Raw genomic sequence first — 27,702 nt, 5'->3', positions numbered from 1 at the left:
TGAGAGTTCAAAAGAATTATTCCTCGATAGGCATTGAGGCACTCCAATCTGGTACTCCCTTTTCGAATAAAGCCGAATGAAACCGTACAACCTGTTAGTAGGCAATTCTAAGTAATATTTCTGGCTAGTGTTTACTCTCGTGAGTTGAAGTTTATTCTGTTTATATTTTTTCAAGTAGGTGTGACAAGAATCAGAACACATTGTACAAGGATTGTGATATTGGCACCCACGCATAAAAACGGCCTCTCCTCTATCCACTTTGTTCATACACTAATCATATTCAAAGTGTAATGAGGAAAAAAAAATAGTGCACAATAAGTTAACTAATGGTTACAACAGTATTTCTCGAATAGTTTTGATCCTCGTCCTTAAATCTTTGTACATCACACCTGAATAGGATAGGCAACTATTTTTCTTGGAACATAAACTTCCAACCATCCTTAAACAAGGAAACCCCTTCTCTCGGTATCTCTCTCTTTCTCTTTCGCTAAAACTACAGTCTTTTCTAAAGGTGATGATGCTGATGTGCTACCACGGTGTTCTATGTCGGTTTACCTGGTGGTTGACCCTCGTCATCGCCGGAGGTCCCCACGTCTAAATTCTTCAACTGCTGGTTCCACATTTCGGAATAGACTCCCTGTTTGTCCAGCAGCGACTCGTGGCGACCCCGTTCGACGATCACTCCGTCCTTCAGGACTAGGATTTCATCCGAATGAATGATCGTCGACAGCCGATGCGCGATGATCAGCGTGGTTCGGTTGGCACAAACCTTCGCCAGTGCCGACTGGATATTTCGTTCCGTTTGCGTATCCAACGCACTGGTAGCCTCGTCCAGTAGGACAATGAACGGCGACTTCAGGATAGTGCGAGCAATCGCCACGCGCTGTTTCTCCCCTCCGCTCAGCCTCAGGCCCCGTTCGCCCACCGGAGTGTCGTACTTATCAGGGAAGGTCAGAATTTTTTCGTGAATATCCGCACTTTTGGCGGCCAGTATTACATCCACATCCGGTGCATCCACGCGACCGTACTGAATGTTATACTTAATGGTATTGTTGAACAGTACCGTATCTTGTGGAACCACACCGATGGCCTTCCGCAGCGAAGCCTGCTTAACGGTTTTGATGTTCTGTCCATCGATCGAGATGCTTCCGCTTTCGACATCGTAAAACCGGAACATCAAACGCATGATCGTACTCTTACCTGCACCCGACGGCCCAACGATGGCCACCGTCTTGCCCGGCGGCACCGTGAAACACACGTTGCGCAATACGAACCGCTCCGCGGTGTAGCCGAAAGTTACATTCGAAAAGTCAATGCCTCCACCGCGGATCACCGCAAGTTCACCGGCTCCCGGTGCATCGATCACCTCCTGCTCTTCCCGCATCAGATCGAACATATTTTCCATGTCGACAAAGTTCTTCTGGATGGCACTGTTGAGGGAAAATGACGTTTTATTGCCAATTTTAAATGTGGTCGAATGATGGGCGGATCTTACCGGTAGAAGGTTCCGAACCAGTTCAACGGGACGTATAGTTGGATTATGTAACTCGCAAACAACACGTAGTCACCTACGGTGAGTCCTTCCTCATACACAACCAAATACGCACAAAGAAGCGATCCGGCCAATAAACCACTGCACACGATGATGTTCTGCATGGTGTTGAGGATGTTTAGTGTGATCGATGATCGCCATTCTTCGTCCTGTGCGAAACCGGAATATGAGCAAAGGCCAATTTCAAGATGTTGTTGTAGTTGCTAAAACTTACCTGATACTTGATTATAGCTTCTCGGTAGCAGTCCACCTCGTACTGTTCGGCGCCGTAGTATTTGACGGTTTCGAAGTTCAGCAACGAATCGACGCTGCGAGCCTTCTGTTGATTGTCGGCGAGATTCATGCGGCGCTGGAATTTGGTACGCCATTCCGTTACCATGATTGTGGCCACTGGGGGAAAAAAATAGACATGGAATTAAAGCTATTGGATTACTGGTATCACAAGACCCAAAGGATCCAACGAATCAAAATCAAAAAAATGCAAGCGTCATCGAAACAGATAGTTGAAAATGTAGGTATCTAACTGTAAAGCAACATAACAGAACATCCTTTACTGGTTGGATCATAAAAGCAATTACCTATATTTCGACGACGAAAACATCATCTTTTTCTTCGCGGCTTTGACGCTCTTACACGAGCTTACGCCTACTGGCCTACTGGCAAGCACAACGATACTCTATGTCCAGAAAAGTCAAGAACACTTCCAACCAAGATATGTTCTAGACTGGACCGGGAATCGAGCCCGCCGCTTCCGGCTTGATAATACCGTGCCTTCACTGACTAGACTATCAATCACATTTTCCAGAAGTTTGCGGAACTCCCTCAAGTTCAGGGAACTTAATTGGTGCGCTGAAAACTTCCGGTAAGCTCAATGGATTGGAAAGAAGTTCAGGGAGCTTCGTTTGAGTTCACGTAATTTAATGTTTGTTCAAGAAACTGCATCTTCCTGTTCAAGCACAGGAATCTTCGTAGAAGTTAAAAAATGTTCGTAGAATTTCGCAGAACTTTCTTGATATACAAGGATTTTCTAATCATCTTAATGCATCTCCGGGACGCGCAATAGACTGCATTTCGAAAGCTCCTGGTTCCTACAGCCCAGTAGTCGTCCTGGACCTGTGGATCAGAAGTCTTCCAGCTTGCTTCTACTGGTAAGTACAATCAATATATTGACCATTCGCTGCCTGATACCGATCACATTTTCAGCAATTCGGACTATATTAGTCATTGTGATGATGCCGCTGCAACTCCTAATCATGGAAACCCGGAACGCACCGTAGAAAGTTAATCTATGACGAACTTCAACCACGCAACTTCGAAGTCGTAGCACTGCAGGAACTTTGCTGGACGGGACAAAAGGTATGGAAAAGCGGGCATCGAGCGGCTACTTTCTACCAGAGCTGTGACACCACCAACGAGCTGAGAACCGGCTTTGTAGTGCTGGGTAAGATGCGCCAACGCGTGATTGGTTGGCAGCCGATCAACGCGAGGATGTGCATGTTGAGGATTAAGGGGCGTTTCTTCAACTACAGCATCATCAACGTGCACTGCCCACACGAAGGGAGACTCGACGAAGAGAACGAAGCGTTCTATGCGCAGCTGGAGCAGGTGTACGACGGTTGCTCGCAACGGGACGTCAAAATCGTCATCGGCAACATGAACGCTCAGGTAGGACGGGAGGCAATGTATAAAGGGTGTCCACGATGAAATTGCCACACACAAAATTGATTCGCAAAATTCGAGTTTTCATCTGATTGCCATCAAATTTTCAGGGATTGAGAAATAACTATTAAACTTCATTTTACCATTTTACTCGTATTTTATTTACAGTCCATACGCAAATGCCCGCACCTTGGCCTTAACCCCGGCCATAAGATTCTGCACAACCTGTGAATCAACCGTTTTTTGCATGTAAACCCATACTTTCTTCAGTTCCTCGACTGTCTTCACTACCTTAGGTCGTTTAAGAAGGTGCTGCTTCATAATCGCCCAGTACTTCTCGATGTTGGGAGGGTTGAACATTTTCGGCACGAAATTGACCTTATTGTCCGCATACCACTTCAGCACGTCCTTGGAGTAGTGGCATGAGGCCAAATCCGGCCAGCAGATTGTTGGGACGTTGTGGGCCTTCAGGAGAGGAAGCAGCCGCTTCTGGAGGCACTCTTTTATGTACACCTGTCCGTTCATCGTGTCCTGGGTCACGAAAGGTGCACTCCGCTTCCCGCACGTGCAGATGGCTTGCCAAACCAGGAATTTCTTCGCAAATTTGGACATCTTCTGAGTGCGGACATGCTCCGGAACGCTGAACTTATCCTTGGCCGTGAAAAATAGGTTGCCGGGGATCTGTTTGAAGTCGGCCTTCACATATGTTTCGTCGTCCATGATGCAGCATTCAACTTTCGTCAGCATGTTGAGGTACAACTTCCTGGCACGGGTTTTGGCGGACTTGTTCTGCTTCTCGTCGCGATTAGGGGCCTTTTGTACCTTGAACGTTCGAAGCCCAGCCTTAGTTTTGGCCTTCTGGACAAAACTTCGGCTTAAGTGCAGCTTCTTAGCCACATCCCTAACGGAGGCGTTCGGATTTCGGTTGAAGGCCCCAACTACGCGGTTGTGATTTTTGGTGTTGTACGGAATTCTTTTTCCTTCACTTCTGGGCTTCCGATCGGTGGTCAACCGTTCCTCGAACCGCTTAATCACTCGCGACACCGTGGAATTCGCGATTCCCAACGTTTTAGCGATGGAACGATGCGAGAGATCCTTGTTCTCGTGATGAATGCGCAAGATTTTATCACGCACGAGCTGTTCTTTCGACTCCATTTCCGCGAGTTTTGATCACAGGACTTTAAAAATTGCAGGATGTAAATAATGCACTATGAACTAAATCCACCCAAATTTTCATTAAATTCTACCCAACGGTTAAAAAGTTAGAGCAATTTCATAGTGTGGCAATTTCATCGTGGACACCCTTTAGACCGGCAATCGGGCCAAACAGCCTGCATGCCGTATCGAACGACAACGGCCAACGATGCGTGAACTTTGCAGCCTCTCAAGGAATGGTAGTTCGAAGTACCTTTTTCCCCGCAAGGATATCCACAAAGCCACCTGGAGATAACCAGACCAACACACAGAAAACCAAATCGATCACGTTCTACTAATCGACGGGAAATTCTTCTCCGACATTATCAACGTCCGCACGTACCGCAGTGCGAACATAGATTCGGACCACTACCTAGCTGCAGTATGCATGCGCTCAAAACTCTCGACGGTGCATAAGACTCAGACAAGGTAAGTAGTGGAAGACCAGCCAAAATTATGGACGCAAAAGGATTTCGTTCTCTTTCTCGTGCCATGGTTCAAGCCCTCTGGTTTGGCAATCAATCAATATGTGTACCAGAACGAATGTTTGAAGAAAATTTTGATCCCGTTTCTACAAAAATATCATGCTGATGGACAATACGTGTTTTGGCCGGATAAACCGTCATCGCATTACGCCAAAAAAACACAATCGTTCCTGAATACCCATTCGATCCCATTTGTACCCAAAACCAAAACCCGACAAATCTGCCACAGTGTCGCCCAATCGAAGATTTCTTCGGGGTTTTGAGCTCCTTGGTGTACAAAAATAACTGGAGAGCCAAGTTGATTGGTAGAATCAAGAGATGCATTAACAAAGTTGACATGAAGGCCGTACAACGCTCCTGTTCCGACATCAAACGGAAGCTTCGCCGAACATCCGATTACGGACCGTTTTCAAATGTACACTTTTTTTTTCAACAATGGACAATGTATCTTTAATTTCAATAAATCAGATCTTCTTCAAGTATGTTTGTCTTTTTTTGACAGCTTGAGAAAGAAATTCCAAAATTTTAGTTGCCACCCGTTAACTGCAATAACCTGGAAAACCTGGAATCCTCAGGAAATTTTATTTTTTTCTTAAAATGCCTGGAAGGCTCAGAGAATTTAATAATTTTCTTACCTAGGATATTTAAAGAACAAAATGAATTTTAAAATATAAGCATTTAATGTTTCTCGTTATTTACATTCACACTTTGAACTTTATAGATCTACAGTGAACTAATATTCAGTAACAAACAAATTTAAAAAAACAGAAGCTTGAAATGTTTTTTTCTTGTTTGAAACATGCATATTTCCTAGAAATTTCAAATTTGAACTAGTTCTCGACTTAAAAGCTATAATACTTCAAGAAATTTTCAAGAATCAGGAGTAAAAATCCATGCACAGTTTTAAAAGCTTGTGGAATTTTATTATAATATCTAAGGACCTCATTTCAAGGACGTTCTGCGAACAAATCTTTCAGAAAAACATCAAATGCAATCTGCTTTTAAGGTAGCTCTGATGAATTTAAGGTTTCTTGTGAAACCTGAAAGTTTTGAGTAAAATTTCAAGAAACCCTGAATTGAATTCAAAGCAAATTTTAATAAAAACTCTGAAAATTTCTGAAGAGCACAATCCTTCAGAGCAAAATTCCAAGGACCTTCTGAGGATAATTTTATAAGGTTGTGGAAGAAAACGAATCCAGAGCATAAGTCTTTGGAAACTTTTTGAAAATACTAAAAGGAGGATTACAATTAAATTTGAGAATAACTCCAAAACATCTTCAAAGGAATTCGGAAAATAAATTCAGGAGGTTTTGCCAAACAAATTATGAGAAGAAATCTAAGGAATTTGAGAGGAGAAATGCCACTGAATTCTTAGGAGACTTTCAATGTGAGTAGAATTCCAAGGGAAGGAGTGAAATTCAAACAGTGATTCTGAAATGAATTCAATGAATATTCGGAGATTTTTTCCAAAGGCTTTCTTATTGTATTAATTTTTAAGGTAATTCCGAGGAAAACTAAAAGAAAATTGAATTAGCAGGATAGCTTTATTGAAATGTTGAGGAATATTTCAATAGAAATCAGAACTACTTGAAAGTTCCCAAATGTTTCCCGAAGTTAATGGAACTGCCTGGAAGTTCTTTTGTAGTTTTAGAAACTAGCCGGATGCTCACAATACTTTTCATCAAATTCTTAAACTCCCCTGAACTTTATAGGACTTCCTAAAATTTCCTCAATGTTTCTAACGTTGCCTTGAAGTTTCGAAAATTTTCCTTAAGTATTATAACCATTATAAACGCTCACTTATTTTCCCTGAACTTATCTATGGTAACCTGAACTTCTCTAAATTTGTTTAATAATCCGGCATATTTTCTGTTAAATATTCATAATTCCATGACGCTTCTGACGTTTTCGGATCAATCATAGAATTCATGGAATACCCCATAATTCCACGGAACTCCTTGTAAGTCTCTGCAAAATTGCTTAAGTTCATGGGATTATTCTGAAGCTATCTGATCATCCTTGAAATACTCGGAACTTGGCTAAATATCATGAAACTATCTAAAAGTATCTAAATTTATAATAAGTTCTCTGGAATTGCTTGAAGATATCACTGATTGCTAAAAGTTTTCGCTTTTTTTTATTAATGGAACTTCGTTGATTTTCTCTTATGAATTTAGCTAAATTTTCGCATTTTTTAAGTTCTTGAAATCTCCATAGTATTACACGCTTAAAATACTCCCACGTTTTCCGGATGTTCATATAGTTTTATCACGTTCCAGAAATTCTCTCCGAGCTTTGCTGAAGTTTCCGGAAATTCCCTGAGTTTCTCGCAACATCTTTAAGGTTTCTACAATTTCCTTGAAATTATTTGAACTGCCCTTTGATTTTCTAATATGTCTTGATGTTCTCGAAGTTTTCCTAAAGCTCTCAATTCTATTGAAGATCTCGGTTCTGCTCGGAAATAAATGGAACTCCCGTAAACACCTTTAAATTTCCCTAAAATTCTCGGAACATCTTAAAGGTTCTCGATTTTTTTCAGCACATCATGGAACTATCCTAATTTTTTTTTCTAAATTTACGATTATAGATCTGTAAACTGCTCCAAAAGTCTGGACTAAAGCTACGGAAACTATTTTTCAAGATCGCTTTACACCCGTGAAGTTCTCTGACATTCTAGGAACTTCATACAAGTTCCCGAAAATTTTCGGATGCTAAAATGAGGTTCTTAAAGCTTCCAGTAAGTTCCCCATATTTTCAGCGTATTAACTTCCCTTATGTTCCCGCAGTTTGTTTATGGAGCTTCACTAAAATTCTCAGCATTTCTTTTCATTACTCAGAACTTCTATAAAGTTCCTACAATTACGAACTTATAATGCATTATTTATTTTTTCCTTGATTCTGGCACTTTGAAAATTTTCAATATCTTGAACATGGAATACGAAACTTCAAGATATTGAAAAATTTTAGATCTTAGACTTACTCAAATTAAGTAAGTTTTTTTTAACTTTATTACCGGAGAAATTAAGTAAGTGTTAAACTACAACATTCAATGGATTTGATTGTAAAGCTGTTTCTTGAAAACTGTTTGCCATGTCTTAAAAAAGTTTGGGTAAATTGCTGTTGTACTACCTATCCGTTCCGCCATAGGTAGTACTGCTGCAGCGGCACTAGGTACTGCAATCCCGGACCGAAGAAATGACTGGTTTGACGGCGAATGCAAACTGTTAGTAGAGGAGCAGAATGCAGCACGGGCGAGAATGCTGCAACACCGCACGAGATTGAATGTGGAGCGATACAGACAAGCGCGGAACAGACAAAACTCGGTTTTCCGAAGGAAGAAGCGTCAGCAGGAAGACCGAGATCGCGAGGCGAGGCGCGTAAACGATACACGGAAGTTCTACGAGAAGCTAGATAGTTCGCGCAAAGGCTACGTGCCGCAAGCCGATATGAGCAAGGACTTGGACGGTCACCTTCTCACGAACGAGTGTGAGGTGATTGAGAGGTGGAAGCAGTACTATGACGAGCACCTCAACGGTGAAGCAGCAGAAAACGAAGGTGGTACGGCAACACGCGCAGAAGATGACAGGCTACCGGCCCCTGATCTTCAAGAAGTTGAGGAGGAGATCGGTCGGCTGAAGAACAACAAAGCAACTGGTGTAGATCAACTACCAAGTGAGCTATTAAAATACGGTGGTGAAGCACTGGTTAGAGCGCTGCACTGGGTAATTGCCAAGGTTTGGGAGGAGATATTACCGGAGGAGTGGATGAAAGTGTCGTATGCCCAATCTACAAAAAGGGAGACAAGTTAGATTGCTGCAACTTCCGCGCGATCACACTGCTGAGCGCTGCCTACAAGGTACTCTCCCAAATTCTATGCCACCGCGTACATCAGACTGAAGGCTGAAGCTAGGCGGATTGGACTTGCCATCAACGCATCAAAGACAAAATACATGAAAGGAAGAGGTTCTAGGGAAGACAATGTTAGCCTCCCACCCCGAGTTCAGATTGACGGTGACGAAATCGAGGTGGTCGATGAGTTCGTGTATTTATGCTCACTGGTGACCGCCGGAAATTCAAAGACGCATTATGGCAGGCAATCGTGCCTACTTTAGACTTCGGAGGACGCTCCGGTCGAATAAAATTCCCCACCGCACGAAGTTGACTGTCTACAAGACGCTGATTAGACCGGTGGTCCTCTACGGCCACGAGACCTGGAAGACCAACGCGCCCTTGGTGTTTTCGAACGGAAGGTGTTGCGTACCATCTACGGTGGAGTGCAGATGGATGACGCAACGTGGAGGAGGCGAATGAACCACGAATTGCACCAGCTGCTGGGAGAACCATCCATCGTCCACGGTGGGCTGGGCACGTCGTAAGAATGCCGCACGACGACCCAGTGAACATGGTTCTAGCGACCCAACAGGAACAAGAAGAAGAGGCGCGCAGCGGGCAAGGTGGATCGACCAAGTAGAAGGTGACCTGCGGACCCTCGGCAGACTACGAGGCTGGCGAAGTGTGGTCATGGATCGAATAGAGTGGAGACGACTTCCTCGGACAGCAGAGGACAATAAGGCCTTAGCCTGATTGGTAAAATAAGGGTTCGGACTGAAAAATTATCTCACTTTCAGTCATTCACCGTCAGTTACGATCACTTTGACGAATGGAAAAAGCGAGTCCCAGATAGATCACATTCTGATGACAAAAATGCCGTTCATGAAAATTCCTGATATCCGAGCATATTTTCACCCGGCGCTCATAAGTGATCATAAAATGATTTCATGTACTTTAAAGCGGAAGAAAATACTCCCATCTCAGCCTGGGAGATCTCGTAGCCAGTCGGCGAACCTACCGAAAAAAATGAGTTTCGATATGGAAGGTTTAAGGAAAGATGAGGAGATACAGGAGAAGTTCCAGGATAAAATCAACCGACGATTGCTGGCAGAGAGCTCCCCCGGTCAGATGATGGATATAGAGGGCAGCTGGAACAAAATCGAATCGTCAATTATTGGAGCAGCTAAAGAGACGCTGAATAAAACGGGATCACCCCCCACTCCTCGCAGGGTATAAGCATCCAGTCTTTTGAACAAGGAAGCAAAAAGCATACCAAGATCACTTCGAAGAAAAAGCTAACAAATTTCTACTAGACATCGAAGAAGAGAAACCTCTGTCCAAAATGACAAAAACGTTTCGGTTCATCAAACAGCATAAGAAACAGCAGGAGTCAAATAATAAGAAATACATAAACTTACAACAGTGGGACCGAAAACTGAAAGATATGGCTAATGCTGGATAGGACGACGATATCGAGCTGCTAGTAGAAGATGATTGCAGGGATGCTGGTCCGGACCTACTTTGGAGGAAATCAGAACAATAATATGGGCAACAGTGCACCGGGACAGGACAATTTATACAATGAGTTCTTCAAGTATGGGTCAGAGGAGCTTCTAGAGAAGATGAAAGATCTCATGAAGGAAGTTTTCAGAACCAATCAGGTTCCTAAAGCCTGGTTAGAAACTGTTCAAGTCTCCATTCCAAAGGTTCCATATCCGCAAAACACCGCTCTGCTCTGCTCTGCTCAACGGCGTACAAAATTTATGCAAGATTGCTTCTGAAACGCTTGTCCGACCAAGTCTGTCCTCTACCCGTTTACCAAATGACCTTTCAACAGCAGTGCTTCGGATCAAGTGTTTCTGCTTCGTCGAATATTGGATGAACGATGGAGAAAAGGGAAGCAAACCGTCCTGGTTTCACTTGATTTGAAACAGGCATTTGACAGACTGGACATATCAAATGCAGCCACCATTCTCGCCGAAATGGGTATTTCAAAATCGAGATTCAACCGGATTGTATCCGCATGCCTGCACGAAAAAACATCGCTCCAATGGTTTGGGCAGAGGACGGGTTCGACCAAAAAAAAAAATGAGAGGGGTAAAGCAAGGATGTCCTCTGAGCCCACAGCTGTTCATCTTGATGTTGCATCATGTCTTACAATCGGTCAACGAATTTATCCCGGAAATCAAATTGGTTCATGGATCGAGGATCGAATTATCGTGCATACTTGGATACGCGGATGATCTTATGTTCATTTGCGAAGAGGTTGAGGATGTGGAAAGGCTCATCGGTGTATTAGAGCCGCTATTGAATTCAACAGGACTGGAGATCAACACTAAGAAAACGAAGGTGTTATTCCGAGACCCAATAGACACAAAAAACATAAGCCCAGAAACCACTGCCAAGTTCGGAAAGTATCAACTCCCGGTGGTCACTATTATGAGATACTTGGGAGCATACTTGACCAGTAGTCTTACGAGAGGAGCTACATTTTCAAAACGCATAAAAAAGGTGTACAAAGCATATCATCCTTTTTGTTCTTTCCTCATGCAACACCCTCTTAAATAGAGCGTAGTAAGAAAGCTTTACCATTGTATAATTACTCCAGTGGTGACGTACTCCATGGAGGTTAGCACAATATTGAAGAGAAATCGTAATTCAAGTGAACCCAACACGATTGCTTTTATTGACAATAATCGTATTGTCAATACATTCTATATTGACGTCAATACATCGAGATTGACAATATTTCTTAATTCACATCATCAATATTATTGTCAATAATTCCCCTTCGCGTCAATATATTGATGCGTGTGGGGTTTGCTTCACTGCGGAGAATGGAACAAGAGATGCTACTGACTCTTCATAATTTGTGTCATGACGACACAGAAGTGCCTACGAGGATTGATACTGAGAATGAGCAGTCTAGCGATTCAGCAAACGACAGCCAGCGTTGCCAGTATTCCAGATTTATCTGGATTTTCCAGATTTTTAGTCGTCTTGCCAGATACACAGACAGACCACGTATATTTACAGATTTTTTAAATATATTCCAGATTTTCCCAGATTTTTTAAACATGTTGCTTTAAAATATCACTGCAATTCATTTAAACTCTAATAAAAAAAAAATAAAAAGCCAAACTTGCTACTTTAATTATTAAAGGCCATCAACGTTGGACATTATTGGAATTTTAAGGTAATTCTGGAAATAGTTCACAGTTAAGTGTGAGGCGAATTCTTTGTGAAATGAAAGGAGATTTTCAAGCTACTTTTGAGTAGAATTACATCCATGGGCTTCGGGGTCGTGCAGGTAGGCGTATTGTGAGTGCCACAAAGTGAGGGTTCGATTCCCGCTCCAGCCGGTGCAAATTTTGGCAACCTGAAAATTTCCCTACTAGTCTACTGGGTGTGGTGTGTTGTCCGTTGTCTAGTGTTAAATATTCAGTCTGTGCAACGTCTGATTGAAGACGGTGTCAATTGTCTTGTCAACTCTGATGACAATTGCATGGAGATTTTGTCAATAAAGGAAATACAATCCAGAAGAGGAATCATAGGAAATTCTTATGATGAAACTTAAGGAGTATGTTGATACGAATCGTGAGAATAATTTTAATAGAATTCTGTCTAATGTTTCTATGGAGATTAATTTTAATAAAATTTTAAGCGCGATTTCTGGGAGACTTTCAAAACCATTTTGGAAAAGTACTTGAGTACTTAGGTAATACTGTAAGGGATTTCAACACAATTCTAACATTACCTACAAAGCTCTTCAAAGGGAATTATCGGATAGGTCTGAGAAGAGTGTGACGGTCATTCTGAAGAGGGTACCAAGTAAATTGTTAAGAATATTTTAAGAATTTCATAGAGAAAAATGGACACAAAATTGAGTCAATTCTTGCCAGTTTGAGGGAGTTGTGGAATCGGAGAGTGATTTATAAGAGATTACAAGAGGTAATGCTAAGAACTCTTAAAAAGTTGCTGGAAAAGTTTAGATATTTTCAAGATTATTTTAGGGAAGTATAAAAAAGAAATATGATGGAATTAGAGGATGATTCAAATTGAACTAAAGAATGACGAAGATAATGATCTGAGACGCAGAAAAAATATAAATTCCGGAATTAAGAATCATTGCAAGATCCTGATACTTCAAAAATTAGTTATATAATGAAATTATTCTTTGGCATAAAATTATTCGTAATGGTCATGCGAATAGTGCAGTTACCCGTAGTTTAGATAAACTGTGTGTGAGTTCCACGATGCAAGGCTTTGATTCCCACTTCAGCCCGGTGAATTTTGCTTCAAAATAAAATTGGCTACTGGTCTGATGGGTGTTGTGTGTTGTATGATGTCAAGTATTAAACTGTAAAGCTGATCAAATTCCGAGTAATATTAGAATTATTAAGAACTCATAAAATCTATAAATTCTGGTACTGCATCAAATAGTAAGGACTACATCGACTATTAGTTCAAAAAATCCACCCCATCAAATTTCCTTGATGCTTTGCTTCTCATTCTTTTTTAAAAAAGTTACAGTTTAAAAAACAATTCTAACCATATTTTCTGCTGTTTTTTACCCACATTTAACTCAATTTTTGAAATGCTGCGTAATGGATATTTGAACTTTTTGGGCACACCGTGTCAATACTTTTTAAGTTTTAGATGATTTTGGCAATGCCTACAAGTTATTTGCTTTATATAATTTATTTAAATATGTAATTTAGAAACCATTCTAGTACTTAAATAAATTCCAGATGATCATACTGACCTATTTTTACGGGAGATTGGCACATCACATTGATTTCAATAGCATTATGTTAAAAAGAGGATTTTTGGAGCATTCCAGATTTTATATTTTACCTGGTCCAGATTTTCCTGAAAATAACCTGGCAACGCTGACGACAACAATCATCACGAAGAGCGTCAGTTGTCCCACAGCTGTCTACAGCAGCAGTCGAATTTTTATTTCGGTGTGAACCACGCGATAGCCTGTTTTCTAGACTCGCTATTATATACACGGGAAAAAATCCGATCTCCGAAATGAGAAAAATGACGCATGATTTCATGAACACAGCGTATTTTCATGTTATGAAAATACACCATGAATAATATTCAAGATATCATGAGCAACTTTTGCGTAACGCAGCAAACATTTCAAAATCATGAATCATCCGAGTTGAAATCATGAACTAAATTCATGGGTTTAACTTTTAACCAAAAAATGCAAAAAGAATAAAATTAAGCATCAAACTGGATTCGAACCAAGAACTTTGAGATCGCTAAACCCATACTTTGACCACTAGACTGTCAGTACTTGTATAAGTTGAAAGACAAAAGGCGTATAAGAGATACCTATGTAGTGCGGTTTATGAATACGATTTGCCAAGTACGTGTAACGCTTGTAGCGGTCTTGATTCCACTGCATTATGAAATCATGAATTTCCATGACGAAATCATGAATCATTGTTACGATTTCATGGGATGGCAAGTTTTTCCATTTCATGATTTTTTATTCATGAAAATGGAATCGGATTTGTTTCCGTGTACACTGATAAAATATCAAAGATTGTTTTTATGTGTCCCACACATGAATTTTTGCAATGTGATCAACAAATGATATTTATGTGTCGAACACATACTTAATATGTGTACACTGCTGCCGAGCTACAGGACAAGGAGAATTTTTACAGTCAACTAAATGCCGTCGTGGATAAGGTTCCAAAGGGTGACATCAAGATCTACACTGGCGACTTCAATGCGAAGATCGGCTCCGACAACACGGACTATGAGCGTGTCATAGGACACTATGGTCTCGGCGAAATGAGCGAGAATGGTGAGCTGTTTGCAGAATTTTGTGGCAATAACGACATGATGATCGGGGGCTCGCTCTTCCCCCATCGTCCAGTGCACAAAGTCACGTGGGTTTCCCGTGATGGACATACCGAAAATCAGATCGACCACATCTGCATCAGCCGAAAATGGAGACGGAGCCTTCTTGATGTCCGGAATAAACGCAGCGCCGACATCCCGTCTGACCATCACCTTCTAATCGGCGAAATCCGCCTACGCATGGCGCGGATCCAGCGACGGGAGGAGAGACTTGGGCGGCGATTCAACACACGCCGACTTGAAGATCCAGCGGTAAAAAGGTCTTTTGTTGAAGAACTTGAGACTCGAGCTGCGGACGTTCCAGAAGGTGGCAGCGTAGAAGAACAATGGACGGCCATCAAGAATGCCTTTATAGAAACAAGCGAGAACAACTTGGGTGAGCTGCGCACCCAGAGGAAAGAGTAGATCACAGATGAAACCTGGCAGAAGATTGAGGAGCGTAGAGAAGCAAAAGCCGCGATAGAGCGGGCGAGAATCAGAGGAGCCAAGAACGAAGCCCGTCAACGGTACTCGGCTCTAGAGAAGGAAGTCAAGCGCTCTTGCAGACGGGACAAGCGAGCGTGGGTGAACTCCCTGGCCGACGAAGGGGAGAAAGCCGCAAACACTGGCGATATACGCCTCATCTACGATATCTCACGACGCCTGAGTGGAGCAAGGATGAACCCGAGGATGCCAGTGAAGGACACGACTGGACAATTGCTTACCGACCCCACTGACCAGCTGAAACGCTGGTTTGAGCACTTCGAACAACTTCTTCATGTTTCGACGGCCAACCAGTCATCAACATCTCGGCATGATCCGCCTAGCGTGCGGCGCATCACTCGCGTCAATTCCAAGGCCCCACCACTGCAGGAGATTGAAGCAGCTATCCGAAGCATGAAATCCAACAAGGCTCTGTGGTGGCAAGATAGAAAGTCCCCACTTGTATTTTGTGATCAAACGAATCCAGTCGTGTACTTATTTAAACTATAAGAAAGATACTTAGTAAATACCTGTCCAGTTCAGTGGCGACGAGGATAAAGGATAAAGTAAATTTTTCAAGTGTGCACCAATTTTTCACGACCGCGTGTGACCTAAAAAGCACTTTGGCGTGATTTTATTGGCGTATGTAGTACTAGTAGTATTTGATAAAAAAAAAAATTGTGATTAGTGAAATTATCTGTGAAATCATTTTTATCCCGCATTGCACGGCGTGCCAGTGATTTTATTTTAATGCCCAATTTTAGTCGTCGTTAAGTGGTGTCGGAAGTGATTTTAGAGTCTTTTTCCGCCAAAACTACACTAATCAATTTTTTTTAATTCTTGTAGCAAAAGAATAGTTTTTTGTTCTGCGTAATTGTTCATAGAAAGCAAAGACAACGAGCACCTTTTCTTTTGGACGCCATTGCATTTTGTTGGCTCTCAGATTCTTATACATTTTTTTTATTCTTTTTCTTCCAAGTGCACCTCCGTGAGAAATCAATACTTTCGTCACCAGACAAGAGCTTTTTGACGCCATCACAATAAACTGTGGTAAGGTGGTAAAACCGATTTTACCGTTTCGGCTCAGTGTTAGTGAAGTGTCAGCGAGAAACAGATCGAAAAGTTTTCTAAAGCGGTGTTCGGTGCTTTGTTTACACCTTCTACCAGTAAAGTTAGTGCATTTTTGCATTTTTTGTTTGACTGACTCGATAGGGAGCGATAGGGCATCGACCGCTTGGTGCAGTTCAGTGACCCGTTAGTGTGGTTCATCGACCACTTGGTGCAGTTCAGTGACCCGTTAGTGTGGTTCATCGACCGCTTGTTGCAGTTTAACGACCGCTTGACGCAGTTCACTGACCGTTTGGTGTAGTTCATCGAACTCTAAAAGTGAGAATTACTGCTAGTGAGACTGTTAAAGCTGATAGTGAAAATATTCCTGCTGTTGCCGGTTAGAAATACTGCTGCTGTTGTTGCGACCAGGATTTGAAGATTTTTCTTGCATGCTGTTGTTGTTGTTAGCAGCTGAATCTATTCGTTGCTTGGATTTAGTGCTGTTTTGGACGCTTATTGGCCGCTCAGAAACGGACCGAGTTTTGGTTTGTCGCAGCGATAAAACAGGTACGTGAAACTTTATTTGCATTTTTTTGGTACAAATATAAATTTGTTGCGGAGCATAGTTTTGATAATTTTTTTTTTTTTGATTTTGTGTGTTTTTTTTTTTGCTTTTATTTCGTTTGACTGATAAGGATGTCGATGTCAACAACCAGCGAACCATTCATTCCGGGTACGATTCCCTTTTCCCAGTACCTCGAACAGCTGGAGTGGCAATTTTTGCACAACAATTACAGTGAGGATAGATATAAAACCTCTTTTCTAGCTGTTTGTGGAACTGAAGTTTTCACTCAGCTAAAACTTTTGTTTCCGGGCAATAATTTCAAGGAATTAACTTATAAACAATTAACTGAAGCGCTCAAGAAGAGGTTTGATAAGAAAGATTCAGATGTGATCCACACATATAAATTTTGGACGCGTAGGCAAGGGACAAATGAAAAGTCGGAAGACTTCGTACTTGCCATTAAGCAGCTTGCTGAACATTGCGATTTTGGTGTTTTTAAAGAACGGGCTATCCGTGACGCTTTAGTGATTGGTGTTTATGATCGCCAGTTGCAGAAGCGGCTTTTTGATGAGGACGACTTGACTTCCGAAAGAGCGGAAAAGCTTATCGTTAACCAGGAATTATCTTCTGATAGAACTCGTTTTATGGACAGGGACGATGAGCGCAGAGGTAATGTGATTGCCAGGTTGGGTCGACGACCAGAGCGTACACCTGCGGAAAGGGACTACCGCAACAGGAGTAGGAGTATAAATAGGAGTCACAATCGATCCTTTTCTTATAGGAGCAGAAGTCAGGATAAAAACACAAATAAAACTTTTGTTTGCTCTTTCTGTAATAAGAAGGGGCACACTAAGAAATTTTGTTTCCGTCTTAAACGTAAGAGCCCTCGTAAAAACTCCCATGGGGTAAAGTTTATTGACTCTCCTAAGCCTTCGCCAGTTGCACATACTTCTGGCCTTTTCAAGAGATTAAAAGATGAGTTGAGCATAGAATCGGACGATGAAGATTTAGCTTGCATGATGATCTCGTCAAAACGTAGAGGTAATGAACCGTGTTACGCTGAAGTAGTAATAGAAAATCGTAGAATGAAGATGGAGGTAGATTGCGGATCTGCCGAAAGCGTTATATCTGAGGAGCTTTTCCTAAGAAACTTTAAAAAATGCCCTATTGAAATGTGTAAGAAGAGGTTGTTTGTGATTGACGGAAACAAGCTGGATGTTGTTGGTAAAGTGAAGGTTGACGCACGGTTGAACGGACTGAGAAAGGAGCTGTTTTTGGTGGTGCTACGATGCGAAAAGGATTTCATCCCGCTAATGGGACGGACATGGCTCGATTTATTCTACGACGGATGGAGGAGTAAATTTTCTTGTTCATCGGCTCCCAAGCAACGAGTAAACGCCCTGACGGAGGATGAAACGGTGGAAGATATCAAAAGTAAGTTTCCAGCTTGTTTTGACAAAGATTTGTCTAACCCTATAGTTGGTTTTGAGGGAAACTTGATTCTTAAAGATGATACTCCTATATTCAAAAAGGCGTATGAAGTTCCATTGAGATTACGGCTAAAAGTTATTGAGCATTTAAATTCGTTGGAGAAAGATGGTATTATAACACCGGTGGGAGCTAGTGAGTGGGCTTCACCGGTTGTAGTTGTTTTAAAAAAGGACAACAGCATTAGGTTGGTTATAGACTGCAAAGTCTCTATAAATAAACTTATTATTCCCAACACCTACCCTCTGCCATTACCACAGGATTTATTTGCTGCATTGTCAGGTTCAAAGGTGTATTGTACATTGGATCTGGCTGGAGCTTACTCTCAGCTTTTACTTTCAAAGCGATCCAGAAAGTTTATGGTAATTAACACCATCAAGGGCTTGTATGTTTACAATCGGCTTCCGCAAGGAGCCTCATCTATTTCTTCTCATCTCATCTTATTTCTGGGAAAGATTTAGAGGACTGTAAAACTAAACTTTATTTAGTCCTAGAAAGATTATCTAGAGCTAACATAAAAGTTAATGTAAAAAAATGCAAGTTTTTTGTAAGAAAGTTGCCGTATTTGGGTCACATTTTAACTGAAAATGGTCTTCTTCCCTGCCCCGACAAAATCCAGACAATTAGTGAAGCGAAGGCTCCACGTAATGTGTCAGAACTTAAAGCATTTTTGGGTTTAATTACTTATTATGCCAAGTTTATCCCAAATTTATCTTCCCGAATAAGGGTTTTATACGGACTTTTAAAAAAGGACGTTAAATTTGTATGGAGTCCAGATTGCGAAAACGTTTTTAGTCAATGCAAGCAATTCCTTTTACAACCAAGAGTTTTGGAATATTTTGACCCTGATAAACCAGTTATTGTAGTTACCGATGCTTGTAATTACGGCCTTGGTGGTGTATTGGCACATTTGGTTAATGGTGAAGAAAGGCCTATATGTTTTACATCTTTTTCTCTAAACGAAGCTCAAAAGAAATATCCGATTCTCCACTTAGAGGCGCTGGCGGTGGTTAGCACGGTCAAGAAATTTCATAAGTTCCTGTATGGAAAAAAATTTACTATTTTCACTGACCATAAGCCGCTGATTGGCATTTTTGGAAAGGAGGGAAGAAATTCGATGTCAGTCACAAGGTTACAGCGTTACGTTTTTGAACTTTCCATCTATGAATACGACATAATATACAGACCATCAACCAGAATGGGTAACGCAGACTTTTGTTCGCGATTCCCTCTCGCTCAGGAAGTGCCCAGGGAACTAGATAGAGCATACGTGAAAAGTTTAAATTTCACCGACGAATTTCCAATCAGCTATAAGCAAATTGCAGAAGAAACCAAACATGACGACTTCTTATTAAAGATTCTTGAATATTTGCGGAAAGGATGGCCAGATCGATTGGAAAAACGGTTTGTTGATGTATATTCCCATTACCAGGACCTGGAAGACGTGGAAGGCTGTATTCTTTTCCAGGATAGGGTAGTTGTACCGGATTCTATGAAACGGAATGTGTTAAAACTACTTCACAGAAATCACTCCGGAATGCACAAAATCAAACAATTGGCCAGGAGGACCGTCTACTGGTTCGGAATGAATGGAGACATAGAGGATTTTGTCAGATCCTGTAGAATTTGCAATGAAACTACTTTGATATCTAAGAGACCCCCCTACTCACCGTGGATACCTACGAATAAGCCATTCAGCAGGATCCATGCTGATTTTTTCTATTTCGAGAAAAAGATCTTCTTGATAGTAGTGGACAGTTACACAAAATGGGTAGAGGTTGAAATTATGAGATTTGGCACGGATCATAAGAAAGTTATAAAGGTTTTCATTGGCATTTTTGCAAGGTATGGACTGCCAGATGTCTTGGTCACGGACGGTGGCCCTCCATTCAATTCCGACCATTTCATCAAGTTCTTTGAAAAGCAAGGTGTTATTGTCATGAAGAGCCCTCCGTATCATCCAGAGAGTAACGGGCAGGCGGAGAGAATAGTTCGCCTAGTGAAAGATGTTTTCAAGAAGTTCCTGCTGGATCCTGACATCAGGAAATTGGACACTGATGAACAAATATATTATTTTCTTATGAATTACAGGAACATATGTCTAGGAAAGGATGGAAGTTTTTCCTCAGAACGCCTATTATCGTATAAACCAAAGACAACACTTGACTTAATTAACCCTAAACATAGTTTTAAAAACAATTTGACTAAACAATCGCATGATGATAACCCTGACGCATATTTTACAAAAACGGGCAACACATCTAATCTGTTTCACAATTTGCGGAAAGGAGATCTGATATACTACAAAAATTCAAACAAAACAGATCTTAGGCAGTGGTTACCAGTATCATTTCTAATGCACGTTTCTCCCAACGTTTTACAGGTATCGCTTGGTGGCAGAGTGATTTCTGCACATAGGCGACAGATCAAAGTCCCACCTGACTCTCGTTTGAAAACTAGAAAGTGTTTGGTTTTCCATGAAGAGAATTCAGGTTCAGCACAGCCTTTTGCTAACAACAACAACAACAACAACAACAACAACAACAACAACAACAACAACAACAACAACAACAACAACAACAACAACAACACCAGACGAAGCAGCGTAGAATTTCAGAATGAAGAAGAAGAAACAGCAAGTTCAGATTTTTATGGATACGCAACCGATTCTGGCTTATTTAAGGAAGCTTTGGTTCCACAACAGAACGATCGAATTGATCAACCCTATAGCAAACGTCGTAGAGAAGAAGAAGGAGATTCCGAATCCGATTTTTATGGATTCGCAGCGGATTCGTTCGTATTTCAAGAGGTTCCTGCTTTTGAAGAAGATAGAACTTCAAGTGCAGTAGAGCCAGTGCGGCGATCGAAGCGTCGTACAAAGAAGAGAAGAAAAGATGAATATGTTTATTATTGAATTTTAAATTCGTTCAAATGAGTTATATTATGTTTAAATGATTTGAATTATTGTAATTGAAAGTTATCGAAAAATGATTTTAAAGACAGTTAGGAATTTGATCATGAGCCTAAGGCTTTTCTTAAGGAAGGAGGAGTTGTGGTGGCAAGATAGAAAGTCCCCACTTTCGGTAAAACGATATTTCCTCTCAGTCGATTGATGTAGGAGAAAAGAGCACATGAGAGAGCAAGCATGTAGCTTATAAAGTGTGCTTTCGAGGATTGAATAAACAGAAGTATTTTGTGATCAAACGAATCCAGTCGTGTACTTATTTAAACTATAAGAAAGATACTTAGTAAATACCTGTCCAGTTCAGGCTCCAGGGTCGATCGCATATCAGCAGAGATGCTCAAAGCTGACCCCATGCTATCCGCACAAATGTTGCATCAACTATTCTGTAATATCTGGGACACCGCGACTTTTCCGGCCGACTGGATGCAAAGCATCTTAGTGAAGGTCCCAAAGAAGGGGGATCTGACTGTGTGCGACAATTGGCGAGGCATCATGTTATTGGTATTGTTCTCAAAGTTATGTGCAAAGTTATCCTGAGTCGGATACAGGAGAAGATCGACGCGACTCTCCGACGGCAGCAGGTAGGATTCCGTGCCGGAAGATCTTGTGTGGACCATATTGTCACGCTCCGCATCATCCTGGAGCAGGTCAATGAATTCAAAGAGTCCCTTTATTTGGTATTCATTGACTACGAAAAAGCTTTCGACCGTCTCAATCACGAGAATCTGTGGGGCGCCTTGAGACGCAAGGGAGTCCCGGATAAAATCGTCAACCTCATCGAAGCGCAGTATGAGGCTTTCACGTGCAGAGTTCTGCATAACGGAGCCTTGTCCGACCCTATCCGGGTAGTCGCTGGTGTGAGACAAGGATGTATACTATCACCGCTACTGTTTCTCATCGTAATCGACGAGATCATGGTAGGTGCAATTGACCGTGTACCGAACCGTGGGCTGCTTTGGCAGCCTATCACCATGGAGCATCTCAAGGACTTCGATTTGGCTGATGATGTTGCTCTACTAGCACAACGGCGCTCTGATATGCAGAGTAAGCTCAATGACCTAGCCGAACGCTCCTCTGCGGCGGGTCTCACCATCAACGTCAACAAGACCAAATCGTTGGATATCAACACGGGCAACCATTCCAACTTTACGGTAGCGGGGCAAGCAGTGGAGAAGGTCGAAAGTTTCCAATATCTTGGCAGCCAAATAGCGTCGGAAGGCGGGACCATAGGTGCACGAATCAAGAAGGCTAGGGCTGCCTTTGCGAGTTTACGAAACGTATGGAGATCCAACCAGATAAGTCAACGCACCAAAATTCGAATTTTCAACTCGAACGTGAAATCTGTGTTGTTATACGCCAGCAAGACGTGGTGTGTATCAGCGGAGAACACTCAAAAGCTGCAGGTCTTCATCAACCGATGCCTGCGGTATATAATTCGTGCCTGGTGGCCTCCCAACTGGATCTCGAATGCCGAGCTCCATCGTCGATGTCATCAGAAGCCGATAGCAACAGAAATTTGAGAGCGAAAGTGGAGGTGGGTCGGCCACACACTTCGACGGGGCGGAAACGAAATCTGCAAGCAAGCGCTGGATTGGAATCCGGCAGGACATCGCAGCAGAGGCAGACCCAAGGGCTCATGGCCTGGGCCCAGGTCAAGGCAAAAACGAGCAGCCGCCCAGGATGGAAGTCTTTCACGTTGGCCCTTTGCACCGCTGGTGGTGCACAGGACCCTTAAGTAAGTAAGTAAGTACACATAAAAGCCATGTGTAGGCACAAATACTATTCATTTGACTCATAAATTTCATGTGTGCTTCTAGGTGGATTCTGTTTATATGTGGTCACATGAAAATCATGTGGAATTTCACATGGAAATTCGTCAATAAAAATGTGTGGAATTTTATTAGTGTAGTTGCTCTTTGTTCGTTGCTATCAGTTCGGTGCCTTTTGTTGCTACGCTGCAAGATGTGTGAAGTAAAAAACACCATCAAGTTTAGCTTCAGCTATTATGATGCTAAACCAAACATCGGAGAGATTGTAAATTTCGCCAAAGCACTCGACGCGGATCCGGCTGAAATGGAAGCTGTTTATCGCATTGGTGAAGAAAGGGGAGTCTTCATGAAGTTCAAATAAGAGGAATCGATGCTCCATGCTCTGACATACAATTCGGATTCCATTATGCGAATGGAACGACGGCAAAGGTACGCATGTCGCATGCTGGTGAATTCATCCAGTATGTGCGTGTGTATGACTTGCCACCAGAGGTACCCGACAACGAGCTGGATAAAGTGCTGGGGAAATATGGAAAAATTAAATGCATCATCCGGGAGAAATTTCCTACTGATCTGTGCTTTGAGGTATATACAGAGATACGCGGTATATATTTATATGGATGTGAAGAAGGAAATCCCCACGTCATTATATTTCTTCAATCGCAAAGGAAATATATTTTATGATGGCAACAGAGATAAATGTTTTCTGTGCAAGGCGGACGGACACCGGAAGCTTTTCTGCCCCAAGTGGAAGGCTCGGAAGGAACCGGAGAAGCAACTATAGAAAAAAGGAAAGCGATGTGAAAGAAAACAAAACAGCAGCAGTACGTATGCTGGTGTAGTGGTGGAAGGTGCGTCGTTTGTCATTAGCGCCCAGGAAACGGACACGGGGTTGGAGATGTTGAATGAAAATAACGAAATGGACGTGACGACCCCGACGACCGACGAGAGTAGCGGAGAGCATGCAACGGGAAACGACGTTCAGAAGCAGCAGCAGCGATCACGATTCGGGTTCAATGAAAATGAGGAACAAATTCGGGAAAGAAAGAAGTTGCGTGCACGGGAGAAGATCGCTTTGTCGCCGCTTCGATCGCCACCAAGGAAAATCCTATAATGCATTTTATATCTTTTGTTTGTATTTTGAGTACCAAAATTGGTATTCCATGTTACTCGGCTCGGCTAAGTTATTTTTTTTAACATTTGAGCCTGCCAAATAAACGAAATGAAAAAAAAAATCACGAAGAGCGTCCAGAAGAGAGTAGTAGAACTGGCCACATTGCCCCCGAGTGGCACGATATACAACAAAATAAGAATAGCAAGGCTTAACTACTACGGGCATATCCTCAGGAGCGATCCAGGCTGAATTTTGAAAACGGCACTTAAGTACAGAATACCAGAACCCAAGAAAATTGGAAGACCGGCATGTACCTGGAAAACCTGTATTCGTCAGGACGTGGAGATTGAAATATGGCAGGATATCGCACAAGAAAGGAGCTAGTTCAAACAAACCACTAGAAACCTGTATAGTAGCATGGTGCAGTCGGAATTTGAGACAAGCAGCGACTCGGACTGGGAAAGTGATTCAGAAGACTTAGTTCCATCAGACTTCCTCGGATTTAGTGATGAGGACCCCATCATGAGAGGAACCGATTCTGATGACGAGGTCGGTCCGAGGCAACGCCAATGACAACCCACAAAGCATCCCCAGCCAACCGATGATGATTCAGCAACACAAGTAAGCCCAGAATTCATAGGTAAGTTCATACAATCGTTATATTAACATGCTTTCCCAATAGGTTCCTACTCAAATGTGTTAGCAGTGCCTATTCGACCACCATTGCTTATCTCTTCTGGCGTTCGAGTAGTGGATTTATTGGATAGAGCAGGCCTTGACAAATGAGCCCCAGAAGGGCTGCAACCTGTAGTCTTCAAAAAAATATTTAATCAAACTTTCAAATCCTTGAACTCACAAAAGTTCATTTTATAGCTTCATTTGTAGGACACACAACCCGAAGGAACTGCTCATATTTAAAGGAAGGCAAAATCTCCTAAAATTATTAGTTTCGGGCTAATGATATTCGGGCTAGTGTTTTAAGACACTAAACATCATCAATCCAGCCTGTTGGTGTAAAACAAAGGCCTACCAAGTCAACTCCAGCGATCCTACAGTGGAGGTCAGGAATCCTTATGGGTCAACTCTAACAGGCCCAAGAAGTCTTACGAATCAACACTTGAATCGAAAACTGACAGTGAGAAAATACGGCCGGTACTCACCGATATACAGCGCCATCGTCACGAACACAATGAACCCGAACCACCAGTTGAACGCCATCACGAAGAACACGACCGCCACCAGAATATCCACGATGGTTGGCGCAATCGAAAACAGAATGTAATTCAGCAAATTGTTTATGCTATCCGTTCCGCGGTCCATCACCCGAAGCACCTCGCCGGTTTTCCTATTCAGATGCCACCTCAGCGAAAGGCTGTGCAGATGCCGGAACAGTTCCACCTCGATTTCCCGGGTCGTGTACTGCTGGATCCGGATCCAGAGGAAACTTCGCAGATTGTTCAGCACGCCCATCGATCCGGTTCCGCCTCCCTGGAGGAACTTGAACGCCACATAGATCAGGACCCAATCCCATCTGAATACCAGCGGTCGCTCGGAAAGACTATCGACAATCTTCTTATTGTAGATCGGTACGTACAGGTTGATGACACGGCCGGCGATAAGGAGCGCAAAGCACATGATTACCCGGAACTTCAGAATGGCGTCCTTTTTGGGCCAAAGGAATGGCATCAGGGTTCGCAACTTTTGCCAGCCATTTCGGAAGGTGGATTGATTTTCCTGTTCCTCCCCCAAGTTTCGGTACTCCTCGCCGAGCTGGGTAGACGTGATGGCCGGGGCTTTCAGACCGATAACAAACACGAAAAGGGTGGCCGTGTAGCGCAGAACGAACAGAGCGAATTCCGCTTTATCCTTGCCGGTGTTCAGATGGAACCATGCTTTATCGTAGTTGAGGTTGACGAAGGGCACGTTCTGGGCGATGAAGAGAAGCGTCCAGAAAAGCAAAAGGACTAATCCGTGTCCTCGTGTTGGAACCGATGGTAACAGGAAATAGCGCTCCTTGACGAGTAGCAAAATTGAGTACGGATACATGAAGAGCGTAACGCAAATGGACACGATCATAAACCCGTAGACTTGAGCTCCTTCGAAGACGAATCCTTCCAGCACGAAACGAACCACTGCCAGTAGAGGGAGCAGCACTAGCAGAAACAACTGAAAGTTGTACATTTTTGAGCGCCCAATTTGCGACGGATTGATTTCCGTTCCGTACCGGCGATACATGATCAACTGGATGGTTCCGAAGAGCAGCAGGAAGCCACCGATGGTGGCGACGGAAACCGTATCCAGAAAGCACTGCGAAATGCCATGGTTGAACCAGACTACCGCCATGGACACGTTGCTCGGACAGTACTGCAACGGCTGCATGGTGCCGAGCTGGATGTCACTGCAAGTGGAAAAGAATAAGGATTATTGTTAGGGATTGTTTCAAACACATTGATCGTCTTTCAAAAAGTAAATCTTGAAGTACCTCACTTAGTTGCGTTCAACGCGCTCAAATGGAATGTGATAGGGGATAAGGAATATAACGAGTGCCTGGAGATAGGTACCAGATCTTATCAGCGTTCTTCTGAGGTGAAAGTGTTTAGCAGAGCTCTGGAGCATACAAGCGGTTTGCATAAGGGTACGTTGCAACTGCAATAAGGTTAAATGCTTGCAACTTCCTGATCTGAAGCAACCATTTCGTAAGCCTCATCGCATTTAATCGTTACTGTAAATAGTTTAAGCCTTGACTGAGTTATTGCTAACTAAACGAAAACATGACAGTTATTGAACTGCAGTTGCGCATTAAGTGCGGCTAACAGACCTGAGTAGAACACTACGTCACCGACAAGCTTCTTACGAGTCTGTATGGAGAGCACTCCACGGAAACGCCGGAACGTACTAAGAATATTATAGACCTTTTTAGTAGCCTCGTTGATCCTATCAGTCTATTCCACGTTCGAGTCCATAATGAGCCCGAGGTTGGTTTGTCTGACAGAGCAATAGTCTCGCAATCGAAACGGATGTCATTCTGATAAGGAAAATATGAATATGAATCATCCGCTCTAAACCAACCGGCTATCTAATCCATTATTCTAGAACAGTACTTTCCTCAGCTTTTTTTTTCAAAATATTTGAAAGTCATCGTGGGCCTAATGGGAATAATTTGTGTTTGCGGCGTAAAATCCTTCCTCTATCCGCAAAGATACCGAAACCAATACCAATACCTACAAGCTGAACCCAATCGACAATCGAGACCGGGTTTTAAATTACGTTCTATCAACCTATCACTAATTACATCACAAGCTACAACACTTCTACGTGGAGGAAAGTAGTACCAACTAGCAACTCATTGGATTTTATCGAATTAACAACTTTTACTGCGGAAGCAGGAATTTCATAACAAAATACCACCCCCAATAGGTTATTATAAACACACAAGACTTGGTCTTACCTTTTTCCCCTTGGCTGAAAATCAACAATGTCTAAATTTCTTGATGAGAAAATCTTCCTCTAAATCCGCACCAGGCGGCTAACGTTTGAACGTTTGTGGCCAACAATTTTAAACACGGGTAATTACACGCACTTGAACATATTTTATGATGTCCACTCTTGAGTGGAAAACGTGAAAAGTAATGTTACCGAATCCAATCTATTCCGCGACGGACACACAGGACGGACTGCGAGT

The 27,702-nt window shown here is 42.4% G+C and overlaps 2 protein-coding genes across 2 annotated transcripts; one reads left to right on the top strand and one right to left on the bottom strand.

The window, feature by feature from the left end:
* Positions 1-463: 463 nt before the first annotated feature.
* On the bottom strand, positions 464-27,702 carry Hmt-1 (ABC transporter ATP-binding protein/permease Hmt-1). Its single transcript, XM_065217348.1, has 5 exons — positions 27,469-27,702; positions 25,181-26,418; positions 1,767-1,942; positions 1,496-1,701; positions 464-1,430 (listed from the first exon to the last, which is right to left on the bottom strand). The coding sequence occupies exons 2-5, from the start codon at positions 26,397-26,399 to the stop codon at positions 542-544; spliced, it is 2,490 nt and encodes an 829-aa protein (XP_065073420.1). The 5' UTR covers positions 26,400-26,418; positions 27,469-27,702; the 3' UTR covers positions 464-541.
* LOC135696947 (ABC transporter B family member 7-like) lies at positions 20,112-21,086 on the top strand. Its single transcript, XM_065216504.1, has 2 exons — positions 20,112-20,162; positions 20,556-21,086. Exons 1-2 carry the CDS (start codon positions 20,112-20,114, stop codon positions 21,084-21,086), a joined length of 582 nt encoding a protein of 193 aa, XP_065072576.1.

The sequence above is a fragment of the Ochlerotatus camptorhynchus genome, unplaced genomic scaffold (assembly GCF_037179485.1).
Source record: "Ochlerotatus camptorhynchus isolate MF236.1 unplaced genomic scaffold, CSIRO-AGI_Acam_v1.1 ptg000007l, whole genome shotgun sequence".
Lineage (NCBI taxonomy): Eukaryota > Metazoa > Arthropoda > Insecta > Diptera > Culicidae > Ochlerotatus > Ochlerotatus camptorhynchus.
The sequence above is the reverse complement of the archived record's forward strand: the minus strand, read 5'-3'. Positions and strand labels throughout refer to the sequence as shown.

Coding starts and splice junctions, on each gene's coding strand:
- LOC135696947 (XM_065216504.1), top strand. CDS start 20,112: ATGAAGAGCCCTCCGTATCATCCAGAGAGTAACGGGCAGGCGGAGAGA. Junction 20,163..20,555: donor ACGGGCAGGCGGAGAGAATA/GTTCGCCTAGTG, acceptor AACGTTTTACAG/GTATCGCTTGGTGGCAGAGT.
- Hmt-1 (XM_065217348.1), bottom strand. CDS start 26,399: ATGCAGCCGTTGCAGTACTGTCCGAGCAACGTGTCCATGGCGGTAGTC. Junction 1,702..1,766: donor AAGCTATAATCAAGTATCAG/GTAAGTTTTAGC, acceptor GGTTTCGCACAG/GACGAAGAATGGCGATCATC. Junction 1,431..1,495: donor TGGTTCGGAACCTTCTACCG/GTAAGATCCGCC, acceptor TTCCCTCAACAG/TGCCATCCAGAAGAACTTTG.